This window comes from Denticeps clupeoides, chromosome 3, assembly GCF_900700375.1.
Source record: "Denticeps clupeoides chromosome 3, fDenClu1.1, whole genome shotgun sequence".
Lineage (NCBI taxonomy): Eukaryota > Metazoa > Chordata > Actinopteri > Clupeiformes > Denticipitidae > Denticeps > Denticeps clupeoides.
Genome location: NC_041709.1, coordinates 2,737,980 through 2,762,208, shown reverse-complemented (window position 1 = coordinate 2,762,208; position 24,229 = coordinate 2,737,980). Strand labels below are relative to the sequence as shown.

At 47.4% G+C, this 24,229-nt stretch overlaps 1 protein-coding gene across 4 annotated transcripts; it reads right to left on the bottom strand.

Annotated features, from left to right (window-relative positions):
- Nucleotides 1-541: 541 nt before the first annotated feature.
- On the bottom strand, nucleotides 542-17,107 carry rnf34b (ring finger protein 34b). 4 transcript variants are annotated; one of them, XM_028974763.1, is made up of 8 exons: nucleotides 17,061-17,107; nucleotides 12,294-12,527; nucleotides 9,225-9,704; nucleotides 5,994-6,056; nucleotides 5,538-5,742; nucleotides 5,377-5,403; nucleotides 4,508-4,549; nucleotides 542-2,235 (listed from the first exon to the last, which is right to left on the bottom strand). In XM_028974763.1, exons 1-8 carry the CDS (start codon nucleotides 17,064-17,066, stop codon nucleotides 2,048-2,050), a joined length of 1,245 nt encoding a protein of 414 aa, XP_028830596.1. In that variant the 5' UTR covers nucleotides 17,067-17,107; the 3' UTR covers nucleotides 542-2,047. The 4 variants fall into 4 exon arrangements, with proteins under 4 accessions (XP_028830596.1, XP_028830597.1, XP_028830599.1 ...); XM_028974764.1 differs by having other exon boundaries at nucleotides 5,538-5,739; XM_028974766.1 differs by lacking the exon at nucleotides 5,994-6,056.
- Between the last annotated feature and the right edge of the window lie 7,122 nt (nucleotides 17,108-24,229).

Here is a 24,229-nt window from a genome sequence, read left to right as displayed (position 1 = left end):
TGTCTCAGTGATGGCCACATGTGGAGTGCTCCCCTTAGTGGCAGTACAGAGAGAACGGTGCAGAATACCGCTCCTGTACTCATGGAGAACAGGGCATAGAACAACGAAGACTCTTCAACAGCATAGACGTTATATTAAGTGAATCACATGACTAGGTCTTCCATTTTAAAACTTGAGTGAACTGATTTGTTAAATATAATCATAATTACAACTAGTACAACTAATAATAACAATGGTGGCGCTATTCATCTTGCCCGTCCTTAACAGAAAGTATTTTGCATGCGAGGTGATAATCGGTTGGATAAAGTAAGAAAATTAATAAATCATAAAATCTCCATTTAAATATGGCAGCACGATGATTGGATAACCTGAGAAGTCTCGGTCAGGTCAGACACTAATTTCCGGTGGTGGATTTCACAGCAGGAACATGCAAATGAACCATAAAATCACGATTTATGACTTAAATATCCATTCGGCTACGGTGGTAAGGATATGCTTACATAATCATAATATGGCAAACAGAAATAATCAGCTCCACTTCTTAGTTCAAGATACTATGTTTTATTAAATGTATTAAATCATCTCTTAATTACCAAAATAAAACGTTTGACATTCCAAAATACAAAGACAAAAGACTTTTCTTTATATTCTAATGATTTTTTTTTTTTTTTCAGCCATCGCCTGCTCTGCAACTCTAGTTGCCTACAAGTGACATCGTTTGGAAATAGCAGCATTAGAAACGCGCGTCAGCACAGTGTGAGCGTTCGCTACGGCGGACGGGACGTCGGTCCGAACTCCGGTGGTGACATGGCGAGCAGGAGGCTCTCTGCTGCGGTCTGGTGCCGAGACGGAGAGAAAGTGTTCTAAACAAACCGGCATGAGAAGTGTGTCGCACTTTATCTATAATACTGCATCTCCCTTCTGCTAAATTAAACATTCAACGGCATGAATGATGTGTTTCTTCTAAGCATTTTCACAGGCATCATAACATCTCTGATAAATATTTGACTAAATAAATAAATTATATATATATATATATATATATATACACACACACACACACACACACACACACACACACACACACACACACACACACACTACAGGATTTATGTAGGAATGTATTTCAAACAAACTCCCGCAGCGAAATAAAAGACTGAGGGCTGTATTTTAACGGTGCTGTGTCCGGTGTAGATGTCTGATGAGGAAGAAGAAGATGAAGAATGTTGCCTTGATTTATAGAGGAGGAGGAAAGCGCCACTTCCCTGATGACCTGTGTTCTTTTCCGATAATACAGCATTTCTCGTCACACGACTGTAAAACAGAACCACAGACGTAGCACCAGATATGTTGAGATCATCCTGTCGTTGTATGAAGAAGTCGGGAACATCGTGTTATTGCTCAGTGCAGCGGTTCTCAACACCCCCCCTCAGAGCTCCACCATCTGTTCTTCCAGCCTCCCGGCACCATTGGCTCCTACTAATTACCCGGTCCTAATGAAACGAGGGTTTCACGCAGGAGGAGGGTTGAGAAGCAGCTCGCCTCGATGAGAACGCAGGCAGAAGCTGTGTAAGCGGACAACTTCCTGGCCCACGAGCGTGAGAAGTGCGTTGGAGGTGAGGCAGCCGCTGCAGTGACTGTGGGAATGAAACCTTTTAACAGTCTCTGAACCGGTGGAGCTGGATTAGGAGGAACTCGACGGGCCGTCCGGAAGGGCGTTCATTCCGGGGTGACGGGTGGCAATGGTGGCACCAGTTTCAGAGGTGACAGAGGTGTGGTCCGTCTCGCCGTCAACCAGGTCTCCTCCTGGGACACGGTGACGCCTCGCAATTCCAGTATTGCACATAGTCGGCTCATAAGACACGTAAGTCCTGTCCTACCGCGGTGTGATATGACGTAAACCTGCCAAGGGCTTACAGAACACACACCGGGGGGGAGAAAAACGGCGTGGCAACCTAGTGCAACAAGTCTGTCCGAAACGGTGACCGCTTTGATCGCGTTTGGTACCTTCTCCTCGGAACGGTCGGTAGGGGAAAAGCGGGGAGCGTTAGGACTTGAAGACGTGCACGGCCCGCACCACGTACTGCCGGCAGATGGGGCACTCGTTCATCCTCTTGCCGCACTTGGTGCAGGTGACCATGTGGCCACATTCCAGCAGCACGCAGTCGATCGCGGCATCCATGCAGATCCGACACAGGTTCTCGTCCATGCTGCTCAGCTGAGCTTTCGCACTGTCTGTGGAGAGAGGAGGTGAACGTTCAGCAGCCTTCTTCTAATATATCCAAGATAAGATAAGGTAAAAAAAAATATTTTTGTCCCAAATGCATGCTCAGTGCAGTAAGAGGAAACAAGAACAGAACAATAGTAATAGTGCAAATTAAAATATCATTTCAAAAAGAAAAAAAAAATTAAACCTCGATCATGGAGAGGAAGAATCTATACTAGCATCTATCCTGCAAGGCATGAACAAGATTGAGATACTGACTGACCGTAGATATGGACAACCGTTAGTTATGTGCAAATGTACAGTACGGTGCAACTGTGTAACTATCAGAAAGTGCAAAAAAACAAACAAAAAAAAAAAAACAATTGTTATTAACAAGTGAAAGGGTTTATTTGATTTAAGGACAAACTTGATATCTAGAGATTTTCTACAAGAACTGTAGGTTAGTTTACAGAGTTGTGAGAGACCAACATACGATCACCTACAAGCAGAACAAATGAGAACAATGTAAAGTGAAGTGATACACAGCAGCATACGGTGCACACAGTGAAATTTGTCCTCTGCATTTAACCCATCACCCTGTTTGAGCAGCGAGCAGTTGCTCATTGGCACCTTGGCAGATCGGGATTTGAACCGGCAACCTTCTGATTATGGGGCCGCTTTCTTAAGCGCTGCGCCACCACTGCCCCATTTTGTATTGTTGTTCGAAGAACAATAAGATAACAGAGTCTCTTTTTCTGGAAACATTAGATCATCTTCTAATGAAAAAAAGAAATTTAGCAACGAATGGTTTAAGTTAATCAGTCCATGCTTGACATGTTTTTTTGGAACGTTAATAAAGTTTCTTGCAGCTTAGATAGATAGTGGTTTTGTTTTGACTGGTTTGAACCGGAGACAGTACTGCACAGTCCTGTAGTAAAGCATTTCACTGCATATCATACCACGTATGACTGTGTGTGTGACAAATAAAATTTGAATTTGTACATGTATGTGTTTCATGTCATATAAGGAAGCACCACGAGATGGCACTACCTGTCCGTGATCTAAACTGAGTATAAGGACTATAAATGTCACATTCACAAATGTCTTCAAAAGCTTTCCTTCCAAACTGCATTAAACGATTACATTTTAGGGGCCTTTTTTATGTATGATTGGCTACATCAATGACACCAAAACAAACTCATCAATAATCAATATTTTATGACATTCCTAGTGAATTTACATTTACTCTTACAGACTCCCTTATCCAGAGCGACTTACAGTCAGTAGTTACAGGGAGACACTCAGGGTTAAGGGTCTTGCTCAGGGACACAATGGTAGTAAGTGGGGTTTGAACCTGGATCTTCTGGTTCACAGGCGAGTGTGTTACCCACTAGGCTACTACCACCACCCAGTGATCACAACACACATGGGTGTAAAGAGGAGCACAACAAGGAGAACATGCTAGGCTGGGTAAAACCAAGGTAATGTAAATTAGTCTTTTATGGGTCTATTTTGAAATTTGCACACTACACTACTGTTTTATGAAAGCAGTGCATTTATCCTACACTGAGTTGATTAAGCGAATTTGTTCCCAAATGGACATGTACACGCTTCCATAGATCTGCTAACATTTGCCTTCAGTGCAGGACAAAGGCTTCTCCAAATGGATTAAATCATGATGTTGCGCTTAATAAAAGTCCTTCGGTTAAACGCTGTGGGTGTCCGAGTGCTGGGCTCCTTCCAGCGAGCCACTTAGTGTATCGGCCTTGGAAAAGAGCCCGCCGCAGCCTTCAGGCACTCGGATTTACGGGGCCATTGGAAAGAAAGTGTGGTGATAAAGGTACTTTAATCTGATGATGACACGCGGCAATTAAAAAGAAACGAGACAAGATGAAGAGATGAATGCAGGATCACGGCAGGGACAGAGGAGGGACGTTTGCGGTCAACTTAAACAAGATAGTGTCAAAGCCAGGAATTTTCTACAGACCCCAGGTAAAATCTGCAGCACGTGGAGCGACCGAGATGAGATCATTTAAACTTATTAATGAAAGTGATACGCCACAGCACACAAAAAATGTGTCCTCTGCATTTAATTTGTGACCCTTGCGAGCAGTGGGCAGCCATGAAAGGTGCCCGGGGAGCAGTGGCAGTGTGTGGGGACGGTACGTTGCTTAAGGGGACATCAGTGGCACCTTGGCAGCTCGGGATTTTAACCCATAACCTTTCGGTTATGGCCCGCTTCCTTTGCCGCTAGGCCTCCACTGCCCCATTAATGATCCCTTATTAAAACTAGAGGCTTACCTTCAGCATCTCCATTGCAGATGGGTGGTGGGTATGTCACAACTACAACACAAAAGGAGAAGTGAGACATTTGTAGGGCTTCTGGGGACTAGAGGCGAAGACAAGACGCTCTGGTCGGGAACATTAACACTTACAAAAGTCAAAAAGTCAAATCCCCTGCTGAAAGTGCAATGTTTGGATAGAATTAGGTTTTATAAGGTTCTTTGTAACTTGCAGAACACCATGCACAAATATTTATTTTTATACATGTGCTTTGTAAAAATTGGCTCAACAAATAATGAACAAAAATTAAACGTGTTTCTTCACATTCGTTAATCACTTCCTGTCTATACGTTACATTTATAACTTTGCTCGTTTGTCCACTTTGTACCACAGATGTTCTGTACAGGATGGGCCATTTATATGGATACACCTTAATAAAATGGGAATGGTTGGGGACATTGAACACATTTTTATAAGTGGTCAGAAACCAATAAATTTGATGTGTCACATGACCCTCTTCTTATTGAAAAAACAAAAGTTGGATCCACGATCCAAGACCGACTTCAAAATGGCCACTATGGTCACCACCCATCTTGAAAAGTTTGCCCCCTCACATATACTAATGTGCCACAAACAGGACGTTAATATCACCAACCATTCCCATTTTATTAAGGTGTATCCATATAAATGGCCCACCCTGTAGAATAAAATCCATAAAAGGTCCCAATTTGTCCAATGCTTTATCAGCAAGAAATGCCCCATCCTACTATGGACTGATCCTGGATTTTAAGAAACACCCACAGATATACATTCATATATACATTTTATATATTCATCACATTAACCTCATCCTTTTCTGTAAAGCCTGTTTTGGTACCATTACTCACCTGCAGTTATGCTGCTGCCGCTTTCCACTGCGAGAGGAAAAACACGGAAAGCAGGATGTCATTGTTTTTTTCTGCCTACGAGGATTAAAAGCCAAGGCGGCGATCGCTCGGCGATGTTCACTGGGGGGTCGGTCACCTGTAGGCCACATCAGGCCACTCACCGGACTTCCTGTTCTGCTCGCGCTCCCTGTAGAGGCGCCGCACGCGCTCCACCAGCTCCCACTTCTCGCAGCACCCGGAATAGTTCACAAAGTTGCGGGCCAGGATCTCCTTCAGCTGCCGCACCGTCAGGCTCTCGACGTCCCCCTCGGCGGAGAGGTCGGACAGGGACGCCCGCGCCCCCCTCTGGGTGACAGGGCTGGCCTGCTAACACATTACAAAAAAATGATTTCACGTCGGTGTCCCCCAAAAAAACACTACAACCCTGCATCAGTGTTCTATGGTCGAGGTTTAGGACAAACACAACCAACAAACCCCATCATTACCGCATACGTATTTTTTACTTTATTTTTATTTAATGCAGTTGTAGAGAAAGCTATTTCCTTTGGGATTGATAAAGTTTTCCGATTCTGAACAGGGAAAGTCGGTGATATATATATATATTTATATATACTCACTTCCAGCATTCTTTCACTGGGTTCCGTGTTCAAAAAGGAGAAAGGGAGCGCGTCTTCGTGATCCTAACGATACGAAGCGTTATACTTCAAAACACTAAACTCAGAACAAAAACCACAGAATATGATTACCGTAGACAATTCTCCACACAATTCTGTCAGGATGCAAACAGGATGAAAGACACCCTGCAGACTGACCCACTCTTCACGTCACAGTGGTACGGCGGGACCGTTTTACGCGTTCGGTAACCAACTGGAAGACCCAGGTTCGAATCCCACGTACTACCATTGTGCCTCCGAACAAGACATTTAACCCCGAGTTGGTCCGGGGGGGACTGTCCCTGTATATACGCCCCACAGCCCCAAGTTTCGGGAAATATTTCCCTGAAAACAGCTTTTTCAGGACAGCATATACATTATATATATACACACACACACACACACACACACACACACACTAGTAGTCCAGCTGGACATATTGTGTTTTGGGAAGCCACCCCTAATCTCCTGTAATGCCTTTTACGTTCTTTGTCTGACTGCATGTGCACTACAGTCCCATTAATCCCATTAAACAGCACTTCTGTCAAAAGGGCCGCTCCTCCACTTAATCTATTTATATCATGTCGTGAAAAATGGCGTGTCGTACGCCACTCTCCAATTACACCAACCATTTTACTTTACATTACGTCAGTTCTATTTTTAAAAACGGTTTGAAGGGACGCCTCATCCGAGCGCCGCGTGTGGTTCGGATAAAAGTGCTTTCTGCTGCTGGCAACTTGCCGTGTTTTTTTCCCCCTGAGCAATAACTTGCTCGCCGTGGAGAAGATATAAACGGGGGATGGTAATGAGAAGGTATCTGCATCCCCTCCATCCCCTCTTTCTCGCTCCCACTGGCCACGCAGAACATCATTAGCTAATGGCTCCACGCTCTTCCATTGCATGGCGAGGAGTCGAGTTCCAGGGACTCCCAGCATGCCATACACACTCCATGCACGAGGCACGGCCAGTGAGACTTTTTCATCCGATGACCCCATTCATCGAACTTTTTATGTCTTCGTCATCTCTGTTGGGAGTTACGCAACAGGCTCGGCGCAAGAGGTGCGAATAATAAATAAATTAGTCGGCGTAGGTCTGGCACGCGGCTGTTTGCAGCCTCACGCATCCAGTCGGCCCCGGCGCTCGAGGGGACTCTGACGGGGGCTAAACGCGGCCAGAACGGCCTGACCCCAGGGGACGCCATCGTGCCGATTCGGTAAAACGGCTCCATATAAAGCTCGGCTACTAACATCATACTTCCCTGTAAGGCTAAAACTATGGAGACCCCCTGGCCTCTGCTGCACTAGCAGCACCTTTCTGTCTCTCCGTCTCTAGATCTTGAATGTTGATTGAAGATTTTCCAGAACACGTTTTCCATTAAAAAAAAGCACCCTTTGCTTTTGGGCTCAGATTTCCGGCATTTACCAGATGCCCTTATCCGGAGCTACTTACAATCAGTAGTTACAGGGACAGTCCCCCCCTGGAGACACTCAGGGTTAAGTGAAGTGATTGTCACATGTGATACACAGCAGCACAGCACACGGTGCACACAGTGAAATTTGTCCGCTGCATTTAACCCATCACCCTTGGGGAGCAGTGTGTGGGGACGGTGCTTTGCTCAGTGGCACCTCAGTGTCACCTCGGCGGATCGGAATTCAAACCGGCAACCTTCTGATTACAGGGCCACTTCCTTAACCGCTAGGCCACCACTGCCTAGTTGTTAAGGATGCGGCCCTGTGATCAGAATGTTGCCGGTTCGAATCTTTTAGCTGCGTCTCAAGATGAAGTTCCGACTACTTCAGTAAAAAGTTGGTAAAGTTTCCGGGTTTTTTTTTAATGTTTGGATGGTTGTGCATGGCCGCAACTCTCCGCGAGTTGCTTTGCGGCCGAAAAACCTTTTCCGATTGACCATTTTCATGTGTGTTCCTCCACAACGTTGCACGCGGTACAGATTAGTGTAACTGGAGGTACAAGAGAGACGTTGCAGTCAGACAGCTGGTGCTCAGTGGACATCTAGTATAAATAGTTCCCAACAAGTGGATGTGAGTGTGTTTTTTTTTTTTTTTTTGTGACGAGTCGCCTGTCGCGACATCAAACTTGGGTTCAGATGTTGGAGGTAGACCGTCCGTGTCCTGCACCATGTGATTTGCCAGTAAAGGCCAAGTTGAACAACCTTTCCATGCCGATTCAGAACACCCTTACGACCGGCTGGTGAGAGGGTGAGAGAGACACTACCATCGTGTCCCTGAGCAAGACACCTGAGTGTCTCCAGGGGGGGACTGTCCCTGTCCCTGTAAGTCGCTCTGGATAAGGGCGTCTGCCAAATGCCGTAAATGTAAATGTAAGGATAATGAATTTTGGCCAGGCCACAGCAGCCATTATAATTTACACCCACTTTTGTGCAGAACACATGGAAACTGTGGTGCACGATTTTCCTCTTTTCTTTCCTCAGGTTGGCGTCGGAGATACTGAGGAGTCATTCAGAACTAAATGTGTCTGGAAAATGGAAATAAAATGGTTTGGGATTTCAGACGCTCTGCAAGTGCACCAGCATTTGCACGCACACTTGGGGTTTAGAAAGGAGACCCTACGTTTTGAGTGACGCAAAATGGGGGCAGTGGTGGCCTAGCGGTTAAGGAAGCGGCCCCGTAATCAGAAGGTTGCCGGTTCGAATCCCGATCTGCCAAGGTGCCACTGAAGTGCCACTGAGCAAAGCACCGTCCCCACACACTGCTCCCTGGGTGCCTGTCATGGTGCCCACTGCTCACTCAGGGTGATGGGTTAAATGCAGAGGACAAATTTCACTGTGTGCACCGTGTGCTGTGCTGCTGTGTATCACGTGTGACAATCACTTCACTTTAAAATGAAGGAAGTGCCGCGATAGGTCGAAATTGTTGCGGATGACACAATAAACTGGTCAAATTTGCATTGACTGTTGCAATCGCATCGTCGCAAATTCCTGGAGAGATTTGCTCAACAGTCTTTAACAGGCTGTGCTGTGTTTTGCAGTAAGGACATGATACCATTTCAAATAAAAGGACCTGGATTTGTGCTGTGTGCTGATTGGTCAGTTTCTTCAAGTCCTGCATGTGTCCCTAAAGTCAATATAAAACAGAGTCTTTCAACCAGTCAGAGCCCAATTTAACCAAGCAGAAGGGCCCTTCGGCTCTGAAGTAGCTTTAATGTGTCCTTCAGTACCTGGCTGCCGGTCCCTGAGCTGTCGGTGCGGCCGAGCGCATGTCCCTGAGAGGCCGTGACAGAAGTGGAGGGCGGGGCAGAGAAGAGGGACCTCGGCTGGGACTGCAGGCAGTCTGACTCCCCCTCCTCCGTCTGTCCCTCAATCTCCTCTTCATCATCATTGTCGTCGTCGTCGTCCTCCTCCTCCTCCTCCTCGTCTTCTTCTTCTTCCTCTTCGTCCTCCTCCTCCACAGCCAGCTGCTCTCGCGAGCCCAGCGTGCAGAGCACCAGCTCCACCAGGTCCTCCTTCTCGCGGCAGGTGTCGGTGGGGACGTTGCGCAGCGTCAGGTACTGCCGCAGGTCTTTGACGCGCAGCCGCATCAGCAGCGGCCGCTGGAAGGCGGTCCCCCACAGCAGGTGGCAGGTGGCGCAGCGGCGCAGGTCCTCCTGTAGCACCGAGCACAGCGAGCAGAAGCTCTTCTTACAGTCCGAGCAGACGTGCTGTAGGGGAGAGGGTCGGAGCTCAGCGGAATGAACAGAGGGGCGTGGTGGAAAATGAAATGACATTTGAGGCATTTTCTCATCAATGATTCATTGCATAACAGAATCAATCAATCTCCCCCACAAAGCTAATGGTTCGACGCCCTCTGGATGCAAAACCCTCGAAACTTTACTATTATGATCACTGTGCTGCTTTCATTTACGAAAGAGCACCGTGGCGGGTTGTTTAAGCGGGGTTACAAAACCGTAATCCATTCCTTCGCCCGTTCACCCTGAATAACCGCTTATCTGGGGCAGGGCCGAACTCGAGGAAGTCCATTTCCAATTATAATCCAGGACGTCCCGGGACAGTCACAGGTTTAATCCGTTTCAAAGCAAAAAAAAAAAAAAAAAATCCACGTAAAAACGCACGTAAAATCTTAATTGTAAATCACTCTTAATTGAAATTAATATCATGTTAAAAATCCTCCCGGCCCTGAAATGCTGGGGGCGTGTCCACGGCAGGCCGCAGAAACCGCACCCCCTTTCTTCTACAGTCGGGGTGCTGGTAGGGGATTCAGCATCCAGCATCATGTGATCCAGCATTTTCAGTAAACGTAAAGTGAAGTGATTGTCACACGTGATACACAGCAGCACAGCACAAGGTGCACACAGTGAAATTTGTCCTCTGCATTTAACCCATAACCCTGAGTGAGCAGTGGGCAGCCATGACAGGCACCCGGGGATCAGTGTGTGGGGACAGTGCTATGCTCAGTGGCACCTTCCTTAACTGCTAGGCCACCACAGCCACCACTACCACAGTGATATAGCGTCATGCTGTTTCGTGGCTCCAGTGTATATATGCAACGGCAAAAAAATCATACACAAAATCATAATGAAAATCTATTTCTGGATATTACTTGTACAAATGTGAAATATTTATGAGGTCTTTTGAAACGAGTCACCTTTTTATTTCGTTTCAAGATTTCCTGGTTCGTTAGCGGCGCACAGAACTGTGGAAGTCAGTGAGCGGGTACACGAACAAACAGCAGCAAATAAAAGACGTCTCCACGGAGACAGCAGCAGCCCTCGGTCGCCCCACCACCAGCTTACATTTACATCATTTACCAGACGCCCTTATCCACAGCGCCTTACAATCAGTAGTTACAGGGACAGTCCCCCCCTGGAGACACTCAGGGTTAAGTGTCTTTCTCAGGGACACAATGGTAGTAAGTGGGATTCGAACCCGGGTCTTCTGGTTCATAGACGAGTGTGTTACCCGCTAGGCTACTACTTCCTCTCGGTACGGTTGTGCGGGGCCGTGCGAGGCGGAGGGGACTGCGCCCCCCGTCTGCCAACAGGTGCGTGGGTCCTGATACGCCTCCCCGCCGGCCGCCCTTTCATCTTCCCTCTCTGAGCTGCCACACACACACACACACACACTCACACACACAGACACACACACTCACACTCAGACAAACACAGGGGAATCCACAAACTAGAGCATGCCGCCGCCCTCCTGCCAGACAGGCCCAGTCCAAGTTGCAGCGCTCTGGAAAAAAAAATAAAACATCTTGCCAACGCGCAGCTTCTGCTCGGCACGGGCATCTTGAATGCGTGGTTATTTACCACGTCATTACGGTGAATGAATCATGGAGCATTAAAGTGAGAACTCGTTCGGCTGGAGGCAGCGAGCGATCGTCCATCCTCCACAGGCCAGTTAAAGAGCGCTCGGAGTCTTTCGCAATATTTGCAATGTTGAGGTCTGTAGCGGTCGCAAAAAGCATTTCACTGCATTTCATTTACATTTACGGCATTTATCAGACGCCCTTATCCTGAGCGACTTCAGTGGTTACAGGGACAGTCCCCCCCTGGAGCAACTTAGGTTTAAGTGTCTTGCTCAGGGACACAATGGTAGTAAGCGGGATTCGAACCCGGGTGTTACCCGCTAGGCTACTACCACCCCATATCATACAGTGCATGACTGTGTACGTGACGAATAAAATTAGAATTTGAGTGGACCGAGGGGGCTGATCAGGCGCATGGGAGTCTCTAACGCCGACCTCTCCTTATGCTGGACCAGGGGTGGACTTCACCATTCAGCCTTGCTGACCCTTCCACCAGCCGTCCCCACCATCACGGCCATCGCCTTTCTCCTCCTCATCATCATCATCACCGCGTTAATTGCCACGTCAATCTTCTGACTCATGTTCCGTTCACAAGGGTCGCGGGTTCAAATCCACATTTGCCGAGGTGCCACTGAGGTCCCCTTGAAGAAGGTACCGTCCCCACACGCTGCTCCCTGGGCGACTTTCATGGCTGACCGCTGCTTCCACAGGTGACTGGTTAAAAGCAGTGGCCACATTTCACTGTGTGCACTGGGTGCTGTGCTGTGTCAGATGTGACAACTCATCACTTTCACTTTTTCGTAGTCACCGTATTCATAATCACGACTGTCCCAATCACATCACTGAAACATCACAGTCACCAACACCCTCATGTCACCGAGATCCCCCCCAACACTGTCATCATTTTCATTGTCACCACTGGCATAATCAATAAAACACAAACGTGACCCTCGTGCCACGCCCAACTTGCAGCGGCGCCCACCTTTCGTCTGAAGACGGAGAAGGCCAGTCCGCAGGCCTTGCAGGCCAGTCCTGTGCTCCCTGAGGTGGTGGTGGAGGTGGTGGTGGGTGGGTAGGTGGAGTAGCCGGCGCTGGGTGTGAAGCGGAAGGGCCCTGCGCCCGGCCCGAAGCCTGGCTGCTGGCTGCGTACCGCACCCGTCCCCATCACCTCGTTCAGCAGACCGCAGCATGAGGCCCACATGGAGGAGGCACCAGCCTGAACACACACACACACACACACACATACACACACACTTTACACATACAGTAACACAGCAGTGTCTCCGGAAATAACAGTGACAGAAATATATATATATATACAGTACAGGCCAAAGCTTTGGACACACCTTGTCATTCAATGTGGTTTCTTTATTTTCATGACCATTTACGTTGGTAGATTCTCACTGAAGGCATCAAAACTATGAATGAACACATGTGGAGTTCTGTACTTAACAAAAAGTGGAGACCTGGCCTCCACAGTCACCGGACCTGAACCCAATCCAGATGGTTTGGGGTGATCTGGACCAACAAGTGCTAAACACCTCTGGGAACTCCTTCAAGACTGTTGGAGAAGCATTTCAGGTGACGACCTCTTGAAGCTCATCGAGAGAATGCCAAGAGTGTGCAAAGCAGTAATCAGAGCAAAGAAACTAGAATATAAAACATGTTTTCACTTATTTCACCTAAGTCATGGTACATGGGTCCAAATGTGTTCATTCGTAGTTTTTTCTGCCTTCAAAAACTATATAACTTAATTCACCGTATGGGCCGTTCAGTGATGCAAGAGTTAGTGACGCGGCCCCACACCTCCAAGGTTGTGAGTTCGACTCCCGGCTCGGAGTTCGCATGTTCTCTCTGTGTTGGGCCCGGAGTAACAGGACTAAGCGGACAGGGAGAGTGAATGAGAGCGTATTCACTGTATAAAAAATCCTTTATCAGTATTCTATTAATAATTTGAATATTCGAACAATACCAGGTTTCCGTTTTTCATGACATTTACATTTACATTTACAGCATTTACCAGACGCCCTTATCCAGAGCGACTTACAATCAGTAGTTACAGGGACAGTCCCCCCCTGGAGACACTCAGGGTTAAGTGTCTTGCTCAGGGACACAATGGTAGTAAGTGGGATTCGAACCCGGGTCTTCTGGTTCATGAGCTATCAGAAATAATCATCAACATAAAATAATGAATATAGCAGATATGAAAGGTTCATAAACAGATTTAGAAGAACACTCCACACACATGCGTTTCTGTACGTTGTAATGAACGAAAGGCTGGTAGTAGCCTCGTGGGTAACATACTCACGTTCAACCAGAAGACCCAGGTTCAAATCCCACTTACTACCATCGTGTCCCTGAGCAAGACACTTAACCCTGAGTGTCTCCAGGGGGGGGGACACCGAGTTTACTTGTGTTCTCAAAAGGTCCTTTGCAACACTTAATGTCATCTTATCAGCCTCCTCCAGATTTTACCCACGCAAGTCAGCAGCAAACGCGCTTACGCAGCCGCCCCGGTCAGTGCCGACAGTGGGGGCGGCGGTGCAGGAGCCCCACTAACAGACGGCGGCGCTACGGGCTGCGGATCTGACCCTGAAGCCCAACCTACATCACGCTGGGTCCAGTAACAGCCGGTCGTGCCCGTCACACTCGGGCGGCTCGGCGAGAAACTTTCCCTACAGCTCACCTGTTGTACAGTACCCCGCAAAAAGTCTCCCCGTTTCTCCATCTTTAGTAAAATTACCCAGGTGGGAGAAGGAAAAAAAAAAAAAAAACAGCTACTTATTGTATAAAGTGAAAAAGTGAAGTGATTGTCACAGCAGCACAGCACACGGTGCACACAGTGAAATTTGTCCTCTGCATTTAACCCTTGTTGAGCAGTGGGCAGCCATGACAGGCGCCCGGGGAGCAGTGCATAGCGCGGTGTGGATGCCGGAGGCCTTTAGAAAAGGACGCCCTCGCCGGGAGAACAGGCGGCTGTCGGTGCGGCGCGATATACACCTTTAATAGGGCTAAACGCCGGATCTCGATGGGAGTCTCCCGGGTTTCGGCTGAGAGGATGTGGAAACGGCGTCCCCCTGGAGTCTCGCATGGACTAATTATGCCAGAGAGAGAGAGAGAGAGAGAGAGAGAGAGCGCGGTAAAGGCAGGAATAATGAGTTACGGTTTCTTAACAACGAGAGCAGACAGGGTTACGTAATGAACCCAACGTTGTCCTCAACTCAGGGCCCGTTCCCACATCCCCATCGAAACATGACAGCTGGCGCAGGAGCGGGACGTGGGACATCAAACGGAACACCAAACGCTTGGTCTGTGCCGGGCTAAGATGGCGCGGCGTCTCGGCGCTGTGTGCGGAGAGATGAGGAGGATGAAAGAGGAGGCAGGGAGGAAGAATACTTCCTCTGGGAACCGACGGCTGAGCCGAATGCGGAGGGGGGCGGGGCTGCGATGTCATCGCCGGCCCTCTTCAGCGGACCCCGCCTGTCAGAGGCCCACTCAGCCGGCGGCTCTCCGATGCCGGGGTCGCCGTAAACGCTGAGACACTTACGTAAGGATCACAGGAGCCCCCCCCCGTAACCAGAAGGTTGCCGGTTCGAATCCCGACCCGCCAAGGTGCCACTGAGCAAAGCACCGTCCCCACACACTGCTCCCCGGGCGCCTGTCATGGCCGCCCACTGATTACCAAGGGTGATGGGTTAAAAGCAGAGGACACATTTCACTGTGTGCACCGTGTGCTGTGGCGTGTCACAATGACACACTGCTAAATAGGGCCCGTGCGCTCTGCGCGTCTCCATGACGCCGGTCAGAAGCTCCACCGCCAAAGCCTCGCCAGCGGTTCGTCGCGAAAACGTTGATTAGCGGAGGCCGAGCGAGACAGAATCCCGGCGACCTTTCACCTCGGCGTAGGCCACCCGGCCGCGTCCAGAGCGTCCCCTCGCACTTCAACGCCTTGGAAGGGAGACGAGCCTTTTCTTTGGCTGTTAAATAAAAACGTCCTCATCCGGTAGGAACGGCGATTGGCATGACCCTCAATCCGCTGGCCGGCGGCGGGCTCAAGCGGCAGGGTGATAAAAAGGCAAAGCCCGGCGTTTCAAAGCCTGCTGTGGTTCCGGGGTTCCGCCGCATCTGCATACGGAGAGTGACAAGCGGATCCGGCACCGGGGACAATAACCGCTTGATCATTCGGGCCGGTGATTGACCGCCGGACGCGTTCTGCTCTCTCTCTCTCTCTCTCTGCCTCCATCGTGTCTCCGGCGGGTCGCTGCTGAGCCGGGATCAGAGGGGAGGCGTCACTCACGGACTGGAGGACAGAGGTGGCTGGAAGACTGTCTCCCGGAATGTTTAACGCCGAGCAGGGACTTGGACACACACACACACACACTCGCATACGAACCAGAAGACCCAGGTTCAAATCCCACTTACTACCACTGTGTCCCTGAGCAAGACACTTAACCCTGAGTGTCTCCAGGGGGGGACTGTCCCTGTAACTACTGGTTGTAAGTCTCTCTGGACAAGGCCGTCTGGTAAATGCTGTAAATGTTAAATGTAAACAAAAAAAAGGGGTAAAAACGAGAACTGTACTCTGACGGCGGAGTCGGTCGGTTCATTTTAATTACATACAAACATTATTAACTTTAATCTTTGGCGGCATAGCGAGGTGACTGGCTCTAATAAAAACCGATTTGTATCAGGCATTTTTTTTTTTTTTTAATGATTATGCCAAAAATGTTTTTTTTTTTTTTTAAATCTCTCCAGTCCTGGAGATAACGCTCTGATATTAAAATATGACTGGCACTTCTAATAACACTGCCCGGGGCCCATTAGAGCGGCGCGACCCTTCGATATGTGATGTGCAGCACATCCCTGGATAAATACGGAGTGAATAATTTTTTTTTTTGCCCCATATTACAGTCCTAATGACCACAGCACCGCAAATATGACGCATTTTGGAGCATCTTTCGCGTGGCTGGTGGCTGTGAGGTCACCGCCCCCAGATGTTCCTATAAGATCTGAGTCTGGAATGCAGATGTGTTCACGCTCGCGGCCCAAAAAGCGGCTTTTCCGAATTATAGAGCAGATTAATAAAGAGCGTTGTCATGGCAGCGTGTCCATGGGAGTGTTGTTGAGGGCAGAGCACCTTCATGCCTGTTAATGCAACTTTTATCAGGATTTTTGTGGTGGTGCTGGCTTACCACATCACCATCTCCACCACCACCATCATCATCATCATCTTCACCATAGTGCCCCCTCCCCCCAGCACCATCACCATTCACCCTCCTTCACTGTGCACTTATTTACATAGAAAAATCGTGCATTCATATCTCCATCTCCCCTCGATCTCGACCCCCCCACATCTCTCCGCTGGGGGGAGGGAACTCAATTCGCCGGCAGTCGTTTCTCTCGTTATAATGAATGAACAGATCGCGCATACCGGCGAAACACACACACACACACACACACACACACACACACACACACACACCGGCGGCGGCGTAACAGGCGAACGCAACATATATTTTACAAAAAGTGTCAAACCCGACGTTCGGATGCAAAAGCTACACGCTGCGATTTGCGCACTCGCACCTCGGCGCGCTTTTCAAGACGCAGAAAACTTGCGAAGAAACGCACAGCGCGTCCGACGGTGCGCGACAAAAAAAAAAAAAAAAAACCCAACAAAAATCCCAAATCCCACAAGCAAAGGAACGAAAAAAAAAAAAAGAAAAAAAGACGAAAACCGACGAATCTGTACCTTCATCGCTGGTCCGCCGTTAATAAAGCGCCGCGCGTCGCTCCCGGTGTATTTGTAGGAAGGAGCATAACGTCATGGCCCAGGACGCGTCAGCCAATCGCCGAGCGGCGCCGCCGGCCGAGGGGCGGGGAAGGGGGCGTGGCCCCGCGCCCTGCACAACAGTGATGACGACACCGCACCGGTCCCGCGCGCTGCACGTTACGCCGGCGGAATTGACGCAGCAGAAGCGGGAGCGTTTTCCCGGGAAGACGTGCAGTGTGCAACTGACTGTGTTAATAACGAGTTCCTGCATGCATCGTGCTGTGTAATAAACGAAATCACGTTTTGTATAGGTTTTGTGAAATTAAACGACCCCGTAAACATTTGAGCGCTTTACAGTTTGTTTTATTTCATTGGTGAGTGAAAAGCGAAAGGAAGGAATGTTTAATCGACATCACAGTGCTCTGCTTTGGTCGGTTGTCGGTCACTCAGGCCATCTGCAGGCGGGCTGAGGAACTGCAGCGTGGCGCTGCTTGAATAACGTCGTACTGCTTTTGTCCGCTAGGGGTCGCAGGTCTCACGTGGAGCGACAGTCGAAATGCACATTCAGACGGTTTGGAGTTGCTGACTGGTTGCTGTCATTATCTGTTTCCTTTTAATGTATGTCCCTAGATCTGGATGTTGTTGCTATTAGCAACGCGACTATAAATGACATTTGAACTTTGGTCTTGCACAAGGAAAATTCTAACCAATGCCATTTCACCAAAATTCTGAGCAGTTCAGTGTACAGTCCATTTAGCCTTGAATAATAAATGTACTAACATTTCACAATATCAGGTTAAAAACGTTCACACATTTCAAACGAAGACACTAATTATGGGGTATTGTTCATTTTTTCCCAGCTGGTGAACAGGAGCGCTGCTGTGCACGGTGTGTGCTCTGTTGTACTGGAGCGGGTTCCTGCAATGCTGCTGTGAGCAGCTGCACGGCGGCGCAGGAGGAGCCCAGCGCTTGGGTACAATAGTGACAACGTGACAGTGACGAGAGATGCAGATGTCCCCCGAGCTCTGCAGCTGCAGGACGAGATTTCTGCTGCTTACATCATTGCATGCGCCTCTGTGACAATTCACACACTCACCAATTCACGACCCTCCCTTAACACACACATGTTTACTTCAGAAACACAATTTGCTCAAAGACGCACACTGGAATGCACGCGTGGAGATACATCAGGACTACTCCCCACACACCTCCAGACACATACAGTCAGGTCCATAAATATTGGGACATCGACACAATGTTAACAGTTTTGGCTCTATACACCACCACAATGGATATCAAATGAAACGAGATGTGCTTCAACTGCAGACTGTCAGCTTTTATTTGAGGGTATTTACATCCAAATCAGGTGAATGTTGTAGGAATTACAACAGTTTGCATATGTGCCTCCCACTTGTTAAGGGACCAAAAGTAATGGGACAGAATAAGAACCATAAATCAAACTTATACATTTCAATATTTGAAATGATAAATCCTTTGCAGTCAATTACAGCCTGAAGTCTGGAACACATAGACATCACCAGACGTTGGGTTTCATCCCTGGTGATGCTCTGCCAGGCCTCTACTGCAACAGTCTTCAGTTCCTGCTTGTTCCTGGGCCTTTTCCCTTCAGTTTTGTCTTCAGCAAGTGAAATGCATGCTCAATCGGATTCAGGTCACGTATTTGTCTTGGCCATTGCAAAACAGTCCACTTCTTTCCCTTCAAAAACTCTTTGGTTGCTTTTGCAGTATGCTTTGGGTCATTGTCCATCTGCACTGTGAAGCGCCGTCCAATGAGTTCTGAGGCATTTGGCTGAATGTGAGCAGATAATATTGCCCGAAACACTTCAGAATTCCTCGTGCTGCTTTTGTCAGCAGTCACATCATCCATAAATACAAGAGAACCAGTTCCACTGGCAGCCATACATGCCCACGCCATGACATTTCCAGCACCGTGCTTCACTGATGAGGTGGTATGCTTAGGATCATGAACAGTTCCTTTCCGTCTGCATACTCTTCTCTTCCCATCACTCTGGTACAAGTCTCATCTGTCCATAGGATGTTGTTCCAGAACTGTGAAGGCTTTTTTAGATGTTTACCAATGGTTTACATCTTGTGGTGAACCCTCTGTATTCACACTGGTAGAGTCTTCTCTTGATTGTTGCCTTTGACACAGATGCACCTGCCTCTTGGAGAGTGTTCTTGATCTGGCCTACTGTTGTGAAGGGTGTTTTCTTCACCAGGGAAAGGATTCTTCGGTCATCCACCACAGTTGTTTTCCGTGGTCTTCCGGGTCTTTTAGTGTTGCTGAGCTCACCGGTGTGTTCCTTCTTTTTGAGAATGTTCCAAACTGTTGTTTTGGCCACGCCTTATGTTTTTGCTATCTCTCTGATATGTGTCTTTTGTTTTTTCAGACTAATGATGGCTTGCTTCACCGAAAGTGACAGCTCATTGGATCTCATCTTGACAGTTGACAGCAACCAATTCCAAATGCAAATAGCACACTTGAAATGAACTCTGGACCTTTTATCTGCTCATTGTAATTGGGATAATGAGGGAATAACACACACCTGGCTATGGAACAGCTGAGAAGCCAATTGTCCCATTACTTTTGGTCCCTTAACAAGTGGGAGGCACATATGCAAACTGTTGTAATTCCTACACCGTTCACCTGATTTATACATTTATACATTACATTTACATTTACAGCATTTATCAGACGCCCTTATCCAGAGCGACTTACAATCAGTAGTTACAGGGACAGTCTCCCTGGAGCAACTTAGGGTTAAGTGTCTTGCTCAGGGACACAATGGTAGTAAGTGGGATTTGAACCTGGGTCTCCTGGTTCACAGGCGAGTATCTTACCCACTAGGCTACTACCACCCTATTTGGATGTAGATACCCTCAAATAAAAGCTGACAGTCTGCAGTTAAATTTCATTTCATTTTGTTCATTTCATTTGATATCCATTGTGGTGGTGTATAGAGCCAAAAATGTTAACATTGAGTCGATGTCCCAATTTTTATGGACCTGACTGTATGTGCACAATCCAGAGCATGCACTATATACACTATAAATTCTGCTGCAGAGACAGTAGACTCCTGCAATTCTGCATGCATTCTTTTGCTTCTCTGAATGAATGTTCTTAAAATGTGAACATCAAACAAAACAGTTGTATTGCACGATAAAAGTCACTACGAGGAGGCAAAGTCATTTCCGATGATGTGTTTATTATGGTCTACACAAACTCAGGAATACCACTCATCCTCCATTCAATGAAGGATATATATAATGAAGGATTTTCCCATGTGTTTTTATTGTTTGTGCTTTATACATCGTGATGAAGGGGTGTACTGGGTTAGCAACAATATTTAGGCAGGGGGGGCCTGTCAAAGTAACTCCCTGACCATCGTGCCACCTCCTCCAGCTCACCCTTTTCCCATAGTGCATCCATGTCTTCCCAAGGTAAATCACACACACACACACACACATTACAAACTGTGATGCACTATATGTTCTGACACCTATCTATCAGAACTTTTTCAGCACTTGACCCACAGTTCATGTTTTTTTTTTTGCATTGGTCAATACTGGCCATCCTGTTATGTCTTATCCTTTTTTTCCCCCCACAGTGGTCATAATGTTATGGCTGATCAGTGTATATCTACAGGAGTGTTTACCGTCTATTGTTGCAATTCTTCTGTAATTCTTCTGCATGTTAGGGTGAATTAAACCTCTTCTGTTTTCAGGCAAACCCCTGTGCATGATGACCAATATTTAAAAAGCACAAAAAGTATTGTAATTTAAACATGAAAAAAATCAAAAGCTAAAAAAACCCACATTTTTAATGATTTCATACTGGACTCGCAAAAAACACATACAAAGGTTAAACACACGTTGGCAAGCTGGTCAGAAGAAGAAGAACATTGTACTTTAAGATACTTTAAGCTTTGTGGGGTGGAAGGCTCTACAAAAAGTGAATTGTTATGCCTTAAATAAGCAGATCAGGATGCAGTTTGTGTAAATAATGTCTTCATGAAGGCCTCGGATGTGCTTACATGCTCAGCCAAGTCATGTGACCCACATTGTGCAATCGCTGTGAACAATGGCCACGTTGAGGAGCTATTGTTCCAGGTCGGGGTGTGTGTGTGTGTGTGTGTGTGTGTGTGTGTGTGTAAGCATCCTGCTGGAAGATTGTGCACGCACTTTCGGCAGGAGCTAGGGTATGTCTCTGTGTTTTAACCTCTGCGTTGCCGGGTGATGTTCCCTTGTATCTGATACCTGGTGCTATGCTTGAGAAGGCATGGTTTTATGGCACCCTGTCTGTATAAAAAACCATAAGGGAAATGCCAGGATGATGATATTCCAGAACTTGCCACGGAATTCTACACAGGGTTTTCATGTCTGCCTTGCAATGTGAAACTGCTGCGTTCCCAAGAACCTCAATAAAATGAAACACACAATCTGCCGGTTCATCTAATCTTGGTTTAGTGCTGTTCAATTTGACCAAAGGGTGGCGCTGTACACCCAAATCTGAGGAAGCCAGAAGGCGGCGAGGAACAGGAGTCCAAACTCCAGTAAAGAATTCCAGCTTTTTCTGGTTTTATTTATGACTGAATTCAGCTGCCCGGCTTGTAAGCAAGCTTGGTCGTATTTCATCCCAGTTCAGCTCCAGTTGATTTAACTTGACAAGGCCAAAAAAAAAAAAAAAGCTTTCCAAGCCGGAGTCAGGTTCAAAGCTGCCATCTCTGCTCGTAGCTGATGAATTATCCGGACTTTGTCCCGCCAGTCAGACACATGAAGGGCAAAAACAAAATCGCTTCACTTTGGCCCGCAGTGGATGGTCAGTAACCATGGCGATCGCGGTCAGTGAGTGTGAACTTTCTCTCAAGTGCATTGACTGCATTCACCGGGCCTGGAAGGGAAAGTAAAAGTGCTCGACCGGCTGCTGGTTTCTCAGCATTGGTTCGCAGTAAAATGCCGACTTGCTTCCAACAGGCTTTGTGCCTCACAGCTCTGCAGAGTGGAGCCAAAGGGAAAAATTCACAGCCGTCCCCGTGTGTCAGGATTGAGAAACCAAGGTCATGGGAAACAAGTCAGGGAACTAAATCACACACACACACACACACACACACACACACACACACAGACTAAACCAATCAGATTTTTGGGGAATTGCGCCACACAGAGCTAGCAGGAGGTCCAAACAAAATATTGTTCCTCTGAGACTACTGAAACAATCGTAGAACTATGAGTTTGAAAGGATCAACGTTGAAGGTCAAACAAAGTGCTGCGCGCCTGGTTTACATCTAAGTTTGGGGGGGGGGGGGGGGTCATTATTCTCGTAATGTTGGAGAGGACGGGCGAGCACGCTCCTGCTTTAGAACCAGCAGATGGCATGCATGGTCAGTCAGAGGCATCGATGTTGTAAGGGCCACTTTGTAGAGCAAAAAATATCAATTATAACAACAACAACATTTATTTCTTTTATAGCCCAAATGGTGTCTGCAAATGGTGTCAGTGCAGGGCTGGTGATGGTTTGTACAATTTAATAATAAGTCCTACAGTTGTAGGGTTGGAGAAGTCCAGGATGTAGTCCAGTGTCGTGGTCTAGATTACGTGTCCATAATGATGCTACTGGTCCACTTGAAGATCCCTGAAGCTGTAGTTGTAACGGTGGTGGTGGCTGTGGTGACCCTCTGGTCCGTTTCATGGTATGTCCTTGTTTAGCAGTTGTCAGGAACCAGGATTTATTTGCTGGTCTCTTCACTGGAGTCTGCCGGTAGTCTGGGCACCTGATTCCGTGTCTCGGAGAAAACATACAGAAGCAGCGGCAGACGATAGCATCGTACAACCAAAATATGTGGTGATAGTGGTATATTGGTGCCAATATACCACAAACCACTTTTCACCTAAGCTGCTAGTCACCGTGTAACAAAAAGCAACGGGGCACGGTGCACACAGCCTCCACATTTCACCCAACGCCATTTTGTGAGCAGTGGGAGGCCATGAAAGGCGCTCGGGGAGCAGTCTGTGGGGACCTCAGTGGCACCTTGTCGGTTTGGGGTCTGAACAGCTATGTGTCCGCTTCCTTACCCGCTAGGCCACCGTTATGGTCACGTAATCACTATTGTCATATTTAATTAACAATCTATTTCAAGGGTCCTATTTTACCATGGCAAAGCCGTGATGTAGGGCCATGGACACCCTACGGTGTTCAAAGGTCCCTCTGGCCTTTCAACAACCCAACAACCCTTCACCCTACTATTCTACTGTAACTGGGCTCCTGCCTGGTGCCGTGTGCAACCTTCTTGCCAGAAATGTTCTTTCTACGCTTCTGTTCATGATGTTTGTGACACCCCCTGCTATGACACCCCCTTCAGGTCATGAAGATGCTGTACATGTGTGTGTGGAAGGTGTTCATCGCCATTTGTCCATACCCGTGACCCATGGACAAACAAAAGATTGGGAGTTTAACCGTAAAAATTACTCGCAGGTTTTATTTTCTGATAAATAGTCTGACGATCTGTCCTGATCAGTAAGATGTGTGTGAACCCATGTCCTGCTGGTATTCAACTCTTCAACTATACTGTACAATTACAACAGTGATGTTGTCTTACATTCAGGGTCTAGACAATGAACGCAATACCAGTAGATGGCGACACACACAATGTTTTGTAACAGGTCTTCCAACGTCATCATCATCTCCCGTTAATGGCTTCCACGTCTCATGACAAATATTGCAAAAGGTGGGGATTGTGTTACAATCGAGGGCATATTATTTATGGATCAATACAGTAATGTCCTAAACAGCTGTGACCCAAATCAGCCAATCACACAAATATCAATATGGTAAATATCAATATTTTTTAATAAATTTTATTATTTTGTATTACATTTGTTTACTAAGTGACATTGTCCTGAAATAGGTTTACAGAAAAATGATCAGAATCCATTAAGTGACATCAAAATGTGAACTAAAGGAAGACGGTTCACATTATCTGCTGTGGAGAAATGCCCTCATCCGCTGTCACCAAGATGATTCAGCCTCCTGGTGGTCATTTCTCAGCAAAACCCCAGTACATCTGTTGGGAATGTGGAAGGGGGGTTCCCAAATGTGCATGCTGGGATTCGGGGTATTTGTGATGTCA

Bases quoted from the DNA above. Each gene is read 5' to 3' on its own strand.
- rnf34b (XM_028974763.1), bottom strand. The intron at 6,057-9,224 runs GTACTGAAGGAC...TCGTATCGTTAG, and splicing joins GCTCAGGGACCGGCAGCCAG to GATCACGAAGACGCGCTCCC. The intron at 2,236-4,507 runs GTAAGCCTCTAG...CTCTCTCCACAG, and splicing joins CTGCAATGGAGATGCTGAAG to ACAGTGCGAAAGCTCAGCTG.